General features: G+C 42.9%; 2 protein-coding genes across 9 annotated transcripts in view; one reads left to right on the forward strand and one right to left on the reverse strand.

Moving 5' to 3' along the window:
* The first annotated feature begins 2 nt into the window (after positions 1-2).
* On the forward strand, positions 3-5,268 carry LOC138759455 (nucleoside diphosphate kinase). 2 transcript variants are annotated; one of them, XM_069929919.1, is made up of 5 exons: positions 3-25; positions 1,518-1,650; positions 2,732-2,833; positions 4,619-4,731; positions 5,015-5,268. In XM_069929919.1, the coding sequence occupies exons 2-5, from the start codon at positions 1,522-1,524 to the stop codon at positions 5,130-5,132; spliced, it is 462 nt and encodes a 153-aa protein (XP_069786020.1). In that variant the 5' UTR covers positions 3-25; positions 1,518-1,521; the 3' UTR covers positions 5,133-5,268. The 2 variants fall into 2 exon arrangements, with proteins under 2 accessions (XP_069786020.1, XP_069786021.1); XM_069929920.1 differs by lacking the exon at positions 3-25 and adding an exon at positions 850-873.
* A 1,061-nt stretch (positions 5,269-6,329) lies between these two features.
* LOC138759452 (MBT domain-containing protein 1-like) overlaps positions 6,330-12,445 on the reverse strand; it is a 64,034-nt gene continuing 57,918 nt past the window's right edge. For all 7 annotated transcript variants that reach the window (XM_069929910.1, XM_069929913.1, XM_069929912.1 and 4 more), the window contains 3 exons: positions 10,773-10,847; positions 9,809-9,893; positions 6,330-8,870 (listed from right to left, as the gene is read on the reverse strand). In XM_069929910.1, coding sequence (XP_069786011.1) covers positions 9,856-9,893; positions 10,773-10,847 — 113 coding nt within the window. In that variant the 3' untranslated portion in view covers positions 6,330-8,870; positions 9,809-9,855. The remainder of the gene's footprint in view (positions 8,871-9,808; positions 9,894-10,772; positions 10,848-12,445) is intronic.

Here is a 12,445-nt window from a genome sequence, read left to right on the forward strand (position 1 = left end):
CTTCCGGGGAAAGGCCCCTCCGTGGGTGGGAACTGAATCTGGCTGTTTCTGTCATGTCCTGTTACACGTATTTTGGACTTTTAGCAACTGTCGTTTGATTTTACATAATAGGATTAGGCCTGTCGAGCCTTCCCCGCCATTCTGATTTGAGGAAAGGCTCATCTCCACCTCCCTGCCTTTCCCCATTTCCCCTACAATGTAAAAATCTTGTCCTCAATATATTTACTGAGGTCGCCTCCACTGCTTCAATTCTGCAGATTCACCACCCTCTTGGAAAAGCAGTTCCTCCTCATCTCTGTCCTAGATCTACTTCCCTTAATCTTGAGGCGATGGTTCTTGTCCCCTCCTTCCCCCCCCTTCCATCACCAATGGAAACAACTTACCTACCTGAATCTTATCTTTGCTCTTCATAATTTTGTGTTTCTAGAAGATCCCCTCCCATTCTTCTAAATTTCAGTGAGTACACTCCCAGATGACTCGGCCTTTCTACCCCTTCATCCCTGGAATCAATGTGGTGAACCTCCTCTGCACCACCTTCAAAGCCAGTCCCTCAAGTAAGAACAAAACTGCACGCAGTCCTCCAGATGCAATCTCACCAGTACTTTGTACAGTTGCAGCATAAACTTACTGCTCTTAAATTCAATACCTCTAGCAAAGGCCAAATTTTGTCTTGTCAAGCTTGCATCTGGCATTTCCTTTGAACTTTGAAAGTGACCCTTTCATTTACCCTTTCAGCTGCTTGAGAATCTTTTCCCCACCTCTTTCAACTCACCCCCCCCCCCCTCATCGTCCATCTCATCCACATGGAGAATTTGGGGCAACATCATAAACTATTACGGTGCCAGGGACCTGGGTTTGAATCTACTGCTGTCTGTAAGAAGTTTGTCTACTCTCCCTGAGTCTGCATAGGTTTCCTGCCACCCTCCAAAAAAAACCAGGGTTTGTAGATTAATTGGTGTATTTGGGTGGCATTGGCCTGTTACTGGGCTGTCTATATTTTAAATGAGATTTGTTTAGTCCTTCTAGAATTTTGAAGATTAGAAAAAATTCATTTTCTGTTCCAGAGACTGCAAAGCCTGCTAGTTTAGGATTTTGATAGGTCTGTACTGAGCATTGTTGTTTACTGGTGCTTCTGTGATATGACCTGAGCACCAAGCAACAGGAACTGCAGATGCTGAAATCTTAAGTGAACCAAGAGTAGCTCGAGGGACTCAGTGGGGCAGTCAGCATCCATGAGTTGATATGCTAGGTGTGTCCCACAGGAAGGTATCATACTGCAGATGTGATGCTGCCTGTCTTTAGTTGAATTTCTGCACACCTCGACTGGTTGTGAATTAAATATTAATTGTTTGAACTGTAGCAAGTTCCCAGTGGCCCTGTAACAATTGGAAATAATTGGGTGCACACCTTATTGATGTATAGTTAATGAGTTAGAATGTTCGTCAGCAGGTCCTGTGTATTTCAGTGGAGGTTGAATTATATAGTCAGATTATCTTCCATGAAAATGTATTTTTCAGAAGCATGTCTGACAACTTGGAACGCACTTTCATTGCTGTGAAGCCAGATGGAGTCCAGCGAGGAATTGTGGGGGAAATCCTCAAACGCTTCGAACAGAAGGGGTTTAAACTCGTCGCCATGAAATTCCTTAAGGTATGAGAGTCAGCGTTGCCCTAGAGAATGTGGTAATCTAGAGCAATGCCCTTTGTTCTGGTATCTCTACACTCCAAGTGAGGTCTTGCCAGTGCCTTGTAAAACCTTATCACATACCTGCCCTTGTATCTTATTCCTCTTAAACACATCATTTTGGTGTGTTTTCTTTAAAATGAATGCCAGCATTGCATTTGCCTTCACAACTGACTCAACCTTTACATCTGTATTTTCAGTTTTCTCCCCATAGAGAAAATAGTCTGTCTATTTTTTTCTACCAAAGTGCATGACAACACAGTTTCTCATATTTCATCTGCCATTTCTCTGCTTATTCTGTTAATCAAGTCATTCTGCAGTCTCCCTGATTCTTCGACACTCCCTGCTCCTCCACCTACCTTTATATCATCTCCAAACTTGGCCATAAAGCCATTCATTCCATAATCCAAAACATTAATATACAAGGTTTAAAAAAAACCATGAGTAACTGGTAGCCAGCCAGTGTATGGTCCCTGTATTCTGACTTTCTGCTTCCTGCCAATTAGCTAAAGCTGGACCCATGGTAGTATGTTTCCTGTATTACCAAGGGCTCTTATTTATCATAGTCTGATTGCAGCACTTTGTCAAAGGCCTTCTGAAAATCCAAATGCACAACAACCACTGCATCTCCTTTATTTAGCCTTGTCACTTCTTTAAAGAATTCCAATGGGTTTGGCAAGCAAGATTTTCCTTTAAGCTTTGTTCCTCCAAGTACTCTGTAACCTCATTCTTCTTAATTCTAGCGTCTGCTGAACACTTGTTCTCGTGACGAATTAACCATCCCAAGACTGGTAATGATTATGTATGTAATCAATATTGGAGCAGTGGAGAGGGGGGAAAAAATCACAAAAATAAAGCAGTAATCTGAGAATGATGCAGGACTAACATTATGAATGGGTTGCAGTATGTTGTTCACGTTGCTGGGGACAGAAACACTGCCTTCACTCTGACTCATCTTGCACTGTCCAGTCAATCCCCAAGGCTGAGGCAAAGTAAACCTACTTCAGTATTGTCTTTGAATCTAAGAGTTGCCTCCTCTCTTTTTCAGGCCTCTAAAGCTCTTCTCGAGAAACACTATAGTGACCTCTCGGACAAGCCTTTCTACCCCAAACTGATTGAGTACATGAGTTCTGGGCCTGTTGTTGCTATGGTGAGTTGGCAGCTGGCTGAAGCTTTAATCTGTTCTCAAATAGCTTGAAAAAATGTGTTTACAATGTGTTGGCTACTGTCGGGCAGGGAAGCATGGCTTAGTGTTGCCTTCAAAGGTCTTCGCAATGGCTTGGAGCATGATTAGGGAACTGTACACCACAGTGTAGTGCTGTCTATAACAAATGTGGAAACAGATTTTAATTTATTGTCTGAGTACATACACAACACATACAACCTTCATTTTTCATTTATTGGTAGTGCAAAAAAAACTGACCCAAAAAATGGACAAATAAAGAAATATAAAGTACAATTCAGAGAGAAAAAAAAATCAATCAAGTCCAAAAGTAAGTCCTTAAATAAGACCTTGATTGATGAAGAGTCTGATGGTAGAGGGGGGAGCAGCTGTTCCTAAACTTGGTGGTGCAGGTCTAGGGGCATCTTTCTGATGGCAGTGAGAACAGAGCATGTGCTAGGTGGTGTGGATCCTTGATGATTACTGCTAATCTCTGATGGCAGTGTTCCCCATAGATGTCCTCAATGGTGGGGAGGATTTTACCCATGATGTCCTAGGCTGAGTCCACCACCTTTTGGAGGGCTTCACACTTGGGGTATTGGGGGTCTCCATTCCAGACCATGATGCTGCCAGTCAGCGCACTTTCCACCACACATCTGAAGAAATTTATCAGGGTTTCCGATGATATGCCAAACCTCTGCAAACTGAGGAGGTACTGTCATGCTTTCTTCATTGCTGTGTTGGGTCCAGGAAAGACTCTTGAGATAGTTGCTACCAGGAACTAAAACCAAAAGGCTGTTTTGTTTCTCCATCTACAAGCCTCTCTCCCACTTGGCCTGTGTTGTTTATAGGGCATGATCTGAGCATCTTCCCGATGTGAATGATTCTGTTTCTATATCTTGAGTCTGCTCACCACAGACCTCCTACGTGGGGTGTACCAAACATTCACAATTGGATGAAGAAATGTAATTTTTTTTAAATATTTTAATTTAGTGGTCAAACAAGTATGACGAATTAACCATCACAAATACATAAAATAAATGAAAAGGTGTGGCGGCACACCACTAGGCAGGCGAACCTGCCCTGCTTGTAATCCATGCGGCGGGGCAGCCGGCCAAAATGGTAGTGGGGGGGGGTTTCCCCTTTCTCAGCACAGGGCTCAGAAGCCTGTGCTGGGGGACTGGGTGACCTCAGCCCCCCCCCCCCAGCGCAGTTCTCAGCCAGGTGCGGGCTGGAAGTACATCCAGCCCAGCAGCCTGCAATAAATCAGTTCTGCTCACTGTTCTTTCAGTAACAGTGTAGCTGCCACTACAAAGGAATCATTCATTGATACAGGTGTCCAAATTTCAATTGTTCTGATGGCTGACTCCATGAGATGTGGCACCCCCACCACCACAAATGAAAACCTCTTTTCCCCTGCCCCCCTCAATCCATCTATCCTTTACAGCCTTGGGAATGTTTTTTCTGTGGATAACTTAACAGTGATTGATCAACCAGATAAATTCTATGCTCAGTGCAGCCTTGGTCTGCATTTGCTCAAATTGCTACAACTTGCTGGTGTTGGGGAAGTTCTGTTCCATCTGCATCTGTTGTGATTGACTACTGCATTAATGTGGTCTAGAGAAATGATTATGTATGTATACATAATCAGATAATGAACTCCATTTGTACTCTTTTCTGTTCAGACTGACAGTGATAACGTGGATAGGTTTGGTAATTGCGCTGACCTAGGCTGGTTGGCATTTTATAACATCCTTTGTTCTTCTGGTGCAGGTGTGGGAGGGTCTAAAGGTGGTGAAGACTGCCAGGGTGATGCTCGGTGAGACCAACCCAGCAGACTCCAAGCCTGGCACCATCCGTGGAGATTTCTGTATTCAGGTTGGCAGGTAAGCAGTGTTGAACAACAGAGGTTCTACCAAACAGCTGCTCAAGTTGGTTGATGGATGTTGAAAAACCCAACTCTCTCCCAACATTAAGTTTTTATTGCTGAACATTTCCCATTTCTGTTCCCCTGCCAAGCCCTGTGGAGAGGGCCTAATTCATGTGCTGTGCTTCTTGCTGTTAACTTGGAACACAGAATCCAGAGTTTCACCTTAAACACCAGAATCCAATCAATACTATATCTGGCATGAGGCAAAAATAGCTTAATTAATTGTATTTTCTCTGCAGGAATATCATCCATGGGAGTGACTCAGTGCCAAGTGCACAGAAGGAGATTAGTCTTTGGTTCAAACCTGAGGAAATAGTGGAGTACAAGAACTGTGCACATGACTGGATCTATGAATGAATCATTCCGAACTGCACAATTCCAGTTAGTCTGCATCATTCCAAGCTTGTCAAATCATCTATTTTATACTTTTAGTATCATATGGAAGCCTGAATGCCAAGACAAATGACCTGTCCAATAAATTAATATGAAAGAATGTATGAAGATTCAGTACTTATTTGGGTTCTTAGCTGTGGGTTCAAGTGGTTCATTGAAAATTACAATTAGCGGCTATTTTATGTCCCATAACAAAACAGAACTAGAATTTAAGGCCGGTATACTGCCATGGATTGAGATTTGGTTATTAGAAAGCAAAGCAAATAAACTGATCGGAGTGTCAGGCAGTACCAGGGCCTTAATTATTGAAGGACTTGGTTCCAAATCTGCTAACAGTACAAAACTCAAGGATTGAGACTGGAGATGATAAAGATGTGAAGTGAATGTGACAGGTGAAAGATGTTTTGTAAAATGTGTGAACAGCTATCTGACACACAAAGAAAGGGTCAGTGAAGGTTGTTGAACCAGACAACTCTGATAGAAACTCATAGGAGTTACTGCAAATGTTTTCAAAAGGTAGAAAAGAACAAATCAAATTCAGATAATTTTCACTATCAATCTATTCTCAATCATCAACAGTCCTATTTGAAGCTTTGCAATAGCAAGATCACTGGAAATAAAAAAACATCTCTAAAATTGTGACCTCCTCACAATTGTTGGGAGTCACTCACCCATGACTGCTCAGGTATCTGGGAATTGAGTCACCCATCAGGAACACAGATGACTATTGCCCATCGAACCACCCACCTGCAGCAGAGCCTGTGGACTCGCATTGCTCTCAACACCACCACAAACTGAAACATGGAGGGGTGGGAGTCATCCATGATCAAACAACACGGAAGATTATTGAATGGTATGCAGTCTCTCAGAGGAATTTTAAAATTGGTGCAATTCATTAAGGCCGCAAACAATCTTGAGGGAGAGGAAAGAACATCTTAAAAAAAGCTAATTTCATGAAAATCTTTTAAAATGAGAGGTTGGTTTTTAGAAGCAAAAGCAACTTGTCGTTCAAAAATAACCTAGTAGTTCTTTCAGGATCTAGTGATTGTGTGGCTGAGCTCAGAGAGGGACCCACAATGTCACAAAGGAGGCATTGGATTGCTGTGGTTCCAATTGATCCACCACAAATCCATAATTGGTAAATTGCAACAATGAAGAAGCTTTTAAGCATTTAAAAGTTTTATTAAGTGTAAAAAAAAATGGCCATTTAGTGAATGATTTTTGTTTGTACACAAACCTGTGACTAATGCATTTAATGTTTTAGTGAAAAGTATTCCTCTGGGGGGGGAAATGTTCTGTTTGGACGTAGATGCCAAAAACTCGACAACTTGTCAACACCCACTGTACCAAGTAAAAAGGAAAGGTTACATTTGTACAATAACCAATTCAGATTATCAAAATACATAGATAAAACATTTATAAATCCCACCATCAGCTACATCACTGTCCTTCTCAACATGGCCAGGAGCAGCAAAAGATTTTCTAGGAACTATGAATATTTTTTAATTTTCCCTTTTTCAATTCTATCAAAATCCGTGCTGCCCTACAATAGGAAGAGAATCAAAGAAATTTCCTGAATAAAATCACAGTTTCTCAAAATCTCTCCCACCCACCCCAACCCACTTTCAATAAGAAAAAGATGATCCTTATTAAAGATTCAAGTAGCACCATATTACAAAATTCAAGGTGAGCTGATGTAAAAAAAAACATTGCACTGACTGTGCTGCCAGGGTGTCTGCCCTCCAGGGACTTGTACTCTGAACAAGGAGGCACAAATCAGAATGTTGGAGATTTGGGGTCATGATGCCAGGCACCGGACATGAAACAAGGCAGTTCACCCAACCTGCACCTCCTGCACTCAGCTTTTGCAGACAATTTCCAGTTTAAAAGTCAGGGTACTAAGGAATCAGACAGCTGATGTTAGCCAGCTCAGAAACAACAAGGAGGGGAAGCATCAGACAATACCAACTGGTTCCAGCAATGAGAATTTCCAAGTGAGCCAGGAAAGGCCTCAAATTACAAATGTAGATTTAACAGTTATATTCAAAAACCAAACATGAAGCTTCCTAAAACACAACCCGTTATCATGCATGACCTTGACCTTTCTCTGGAAAGCCACACAAGGATGGTCCTGGGAAATTCAGTGAACTGTCAATAAAGGAAGGGTTAGAATGAAGCATGAGAGGTTCTGGGACCTGAGCTTCGAAAAAGAAAATGCTGACCTTCCTTCCAAATCTACCTGCACACAAATCCCAGAACAGAAACTAAAAGGTGAGGATAGGGGAGGGAAAGAGTTCTTAAACTAAAACCCATTATGCATCATTCAATTTTCCTAATGATACACAAGGCCTTCCTTCCACATGAACTCTGGTATCAATATGATTAAGATCAGGTGTCAGTGCAGGGTCCCAAACAATCTGTTACCCCTGTGAGGAACACAATGACTGAGGCAGGGAATCTCCCAGTTCCTTTCTCTGGTGAAAGGGTTTGTCTACATTTAAGCACCAGCACTGAAAGGCCAGGGAGCAGAACCAAATGGCAAACTGGCAGAAAGTTACCCCCTCCCACTGCCAACAAGAGTCAGGCAGCTCTGAAGCTCCACCATTCCTCACAGCAGTGAAGAAAGGAGATCCACAAACCAAGGCTGCTTTTTGGAAAAGCCAGTCCTCCAGGTGAGCAAGGACTTGATTTTAAATCCCATTAGAGCACACAAGAAGAGATGTTCAAGTCATACACAGGAGGCTGCTGGCCAACACGATCCAACTAGACCGTGTCTTTTCAGATACTCCTTTTAGCACCATTGCTTGTACTCACTTCAGGAACTCGTTAGCGTTAAATTAAACAGCATTCAAAGACTGGGATCAGCTCACAATCCTGTACAGCAAGAGTGAATACAAGCAGACTCTGGAAGTCACACCAGAAAAACATTTCAGTGAACAAATGTCGATCAGGTTTAAAGACTTATAGTCCTGGCAGGGCTCCTGGTGCCCCAAACACACACCACTGGCTCAGAGGATGAGAGCTGGCTGCAGCCTGCACACATACCAGCACGCGCATGCACGCACACGTGTATACACACACACACACACACACACACAGAGAGGACAGATAGCAACTCCCTGAGTGACTGCTGGTCCAGAGGGCCATTGCAAACAGGCTGGGGAATTTCATCCTGTTTTTGAAGTTCATATTCTAAAACCATAATAACCAAGTTCAATTGCAAATAAAACAATGAGTTGTTACGGTTTGGCATACGATGTCAGATGAGGCTGCTGGAAGTTAATATAACTCCACCTGGATATGTAGCACAGAATGCTCAGTGAGCATTTCACCAGAACTAGTTGAACAAAAAAAAATCAAACATTCTCCCTTCCTACCTATCCCACCCAACACAAACCAGGCAAGTACAATATACAAGAAAATCCATGGCAGGAGAATCTTCAGTCTTTGATCGGCCTCTCAGAACCACAACTGTTCAAGTTACAGTGAAATGTCCTGAATGGCCTCGCGATCACACTCTGAAGGGGCTCCCGTGTTAGCAAGCCAACCAGTTCAAAAGAGCAGATCCTTAGATTCAGGGTTCTCGCTTGATACAAGCTCAGAGGCTGTCCTGTGTCTTCGAGGTAGCTGAGTTAGCCGCCTCCTAATATTCTGGCTCAGAATCACAATGCGGCAACATCCAGAAAATTCACCTCGGACTCACTGGAGAGAAAAGAACAACAGATCAGTAAAGGTTTATCAATAAAGAGGTTGTGCATCCAAGAATGACTTAAGACACAAACCTCCTCCCACGATATGCTACACAACATTCAGGGACTACAAGCCTGACCATGGCGATGGACAACATAAGAGGACATTTCCAATGGTGCAAGGAGATACTGGACAACTGATTACAAAGGATCCGCAAACAAAAAGAACACAAAAGATATACAAGAACAAGATTAAGGAGGGTTCTGACCATAAAAGATGTTAAAATCATGAAGGTTTAGGCAGAGTGGAGAGGAAGAAACTGTTCCCACTGGCAGAAGGGTAAGAAATGGAGGGAAAATAGATGAAGGGCCAGAAAATGTTTTGGATTGGCGTAAGATCCAAAGATGCCAGGAGAAATCACTATGTCCATGTCTGAAACTGACAGGGGAGGCAGATCCATCATAGCTTTTAAATGGGAGCTGGTTAAGTATCGGAAAGTCGATTGGCAGGACTGTGGGAAGGGCAGAGCAAATCTAAAATCTCCATTGTGTAAAGACCAAAACTGAAAGATTTAATAACGAACATGTTAATGCAGGTGGAGTTCATCTCGAATCTTCACTTCAGTCATCTAACATTGAGTTAACACTGGGCCCTGTGCAGAAGGGACAATGACAATCGCAGGTCAAACCCACAAGCTGCTCAACTCTCTGACCCCATGCCATGACAAGTGTTTGTTTAGGACTGGTCTGCACAGTTGAAAACTCTCCACTTTGACTAGTTATACAAGTGATTCTGTTGTTCCCCATCCAACCTGAACTCAATATCCTTCCATGCAACCACAATCCACACCCCTTTGTGCAGTAGAGTGAGCGTGAAGATAGCTTGCAAGGCTGGAGGTGGCTGCGCAGACTTGAAGCAGCAAGGAAAGGTGTTCTGAGCTTTCCACTCACCTGGTAGCTGACAGTAAACGCTGTGGAGAGATGGCAACAGGCTTTGGTCACCAGATGATGATGTCTCTGTGTTTACTGTTGCTGGCTGGAACAGAGGCAGAGGGTCAAAATACCAAGGTCACGGCAAAGGTAGGGACAGCACATGAGCAGTGATAAAACAGAGTAACCAACTAACCCAATCAGTGTGAGGGCTAATGATGCACTGAGTCATCCCCAGCTCCATTTGTAGCACACAAAGCAGTAATGCTTACCACTTACTGGGGGAGCACAATTCCAGGAAGCATCTTGGGACTTGCCAACAATGGTCACCCATTGAATTGGTGTGAGCAGCAAAGTCCAGACCAGTCCTGGACCACTGCTAGAGCTGTTCACACCATCAACAAATCAGGCTCACAGAGCCAAGGTGGAGGAAACAGAGGAACTGCTGAGAATTGAATGCAAAATGCCTCTGCAGTATGGCAGATTATTGTTCCATTATCACCATCTCCAGACCAAGCCACATTCAGCATGGGCAGGTGTACAGTCACGTTTTCCTAAAACAGAATGGGTTGGAGATTGGTTCATGAGGAGTTATACTGGACAGGGAAATGGGAATTAGGAAATATTTAAAAATCAGCATTGTTGAAGCACTTCACTGCTTTGGACAGCAAGGAAGGATATCAAGCCAAAACAGGATTTTGATCAGTTGAGAAGGTGGATCAAGGAGTGACAAATGGAATTTAACTGACAAGTGTGAGGTGTTGCATTTTGGCAAGTCAAACTACATTGTAGAACTATCAACGATAGTTTGAGCAACTTGGTTGAGAAATGAAAGACTGCCACAGCTTCTCATTGCAGTGCCAGCAGAAAGCTTATGTACAAAGTTACATCGATAGCAGAAATCCTTGTGTGAGATAAATACAGGGAATTTATAGTCTTCGATATGTTAAAGATAAATGCAAAACAGAAAAAAAAGACAACTTACTTTTCTTGTGGCCCTTGTACTGGCTGGACTTGGCTTTCTTCTTCTTCATTACGCTGGTTTGATTCTCTCTGGAGGCTAGGAATGAAAGAACGCCCCGTGAGAAAAGGCACAGACCAAGAATTGATCATTTATAACATTTTAAACCAGTTTATTAACAAGCCAAACACAACAAAAATGATCAAACATCAAATGATCTCGATACAAGAAACCACAGCTTCACAGAAATCTGAAGATCACATGTTGTCTTATTTTTGACCCAAAATCCACAATTCTCTAATATGTCCATCAATGGGTAAATATACATACATATAGACCCTGATATGATATTCCAACCTACAATAATTTCAGTTACGATATCAGAATGAGTTTTGAATATAAGTAAGTCGGGGTCTACCTATATCAACAATCAACATAATTGCTTTACCTTCTCTGAAGGAAATGTTTCCTACCAATCAGCTGATCGCTTCCCACCGCCACCCCTCCCACCCCTCACCCCCCCAAAAATCATCATTTCAGTGCTCCTCTTGTCATGACATCAAGGAAACTTGCTTTGACAGACTCAACGCTGGTTTTTAAAAAAGGTGATTTGAAAAGCATGCGCAGATTGCTGTCTCTGGGGGAGGGAAAGTGCACGACAGCAATCTGCATATGCATTCCAAATCACAACATAGATTGCGAGGTGACGCCTCTGCCCCTAGTTACCCTGCACCATGAGATGGTTAACGAGGGAGAGGGGGTAGATAGTAATATTTTAAATATACATATTAGAGGGAGAGTAATGTTGAGCACATTTCCCTCTAGCGAGTTGCAGCCTTGTCAGTGCTGTGGAGTTCTCAGTTGCCATGATGCCATGGCCGTGGGGAATCAAACTGCAACGTGTGAATAAAGGTTTTCAGCGTCCTCTCCCCAGCCGGCACACATCTGAGCTCTCGACCGCGGGTCCTCTCCCCAGCTGCCTGCGCATCCAAGCTCCCAATCTGTGTCTTAACTCTGTGTTTTCAATTTTTTTTGTGTGGTTTATTCCAGGAACACACAATAAGACTGTCATAGTATTTTTTTTTTAAATTTGTACACGTTGGCCCCAACTTACAATAATTTCAATTTACAATACGAGTCCTGGAACCAAATCCCATCATAAGTCGGGATCTACCTGTATGTGGATCCAGGGATGCTGTCCCGGTGTCCACCATGAGGAAATGCTTCCAGGCAGAAGATGCTTTTCAGAGTGGGGAAAATGAATGATGTTGAAGGATAATAAGGGGTCAATGACCATGATCAAAAAAAAACAGCTGCTTTATCCAATTCATTGTTAAATACACAAGCTCTCAGAACTCGTGTACAAGTCACAGAAGGTGGTCAAGATATCTCAGCTCAGCAGGGCTAATACAATCAATCAAGTATCAAGCATGAGCATTTTTTTCCCCATTCTAGTTTGTCTTTCCATCTGCGAGGGGGAGGCAGAGTAAATACAAGCAGGCTTTTTATACTGAAGTTAGTTGAGTTACAAACCAAAGGAGAAGTTTAGGGAGAACATTGGGGGAAGTTCTTCACACAGAAAGCGGTGGGAGTATGGAAGAAACTGCCAACTGAATTTTGACACAAAAAATTTGGAGAGTTACATGGGTGGGAGGGGTATGGATACAGAATGGGTGCAGGTCAAAGGGACAAGGCAG

Source organism: Narcine bancroftii, chromosome 3 (assembly GCF_036971445.1).
Source record: "Narcine bancroftii isolate sNarBan1 chromosome 3, sNarBan1.hap1, whole genome shotgun sequence".
Classification (NCBI taxonomy): domain Eukaryota; kingdom Metazoa; phylum Chordata; class Chondrichthyes; order Torpediniformes; family Narcinidae; genus Narcine; species Narcine bancroftii.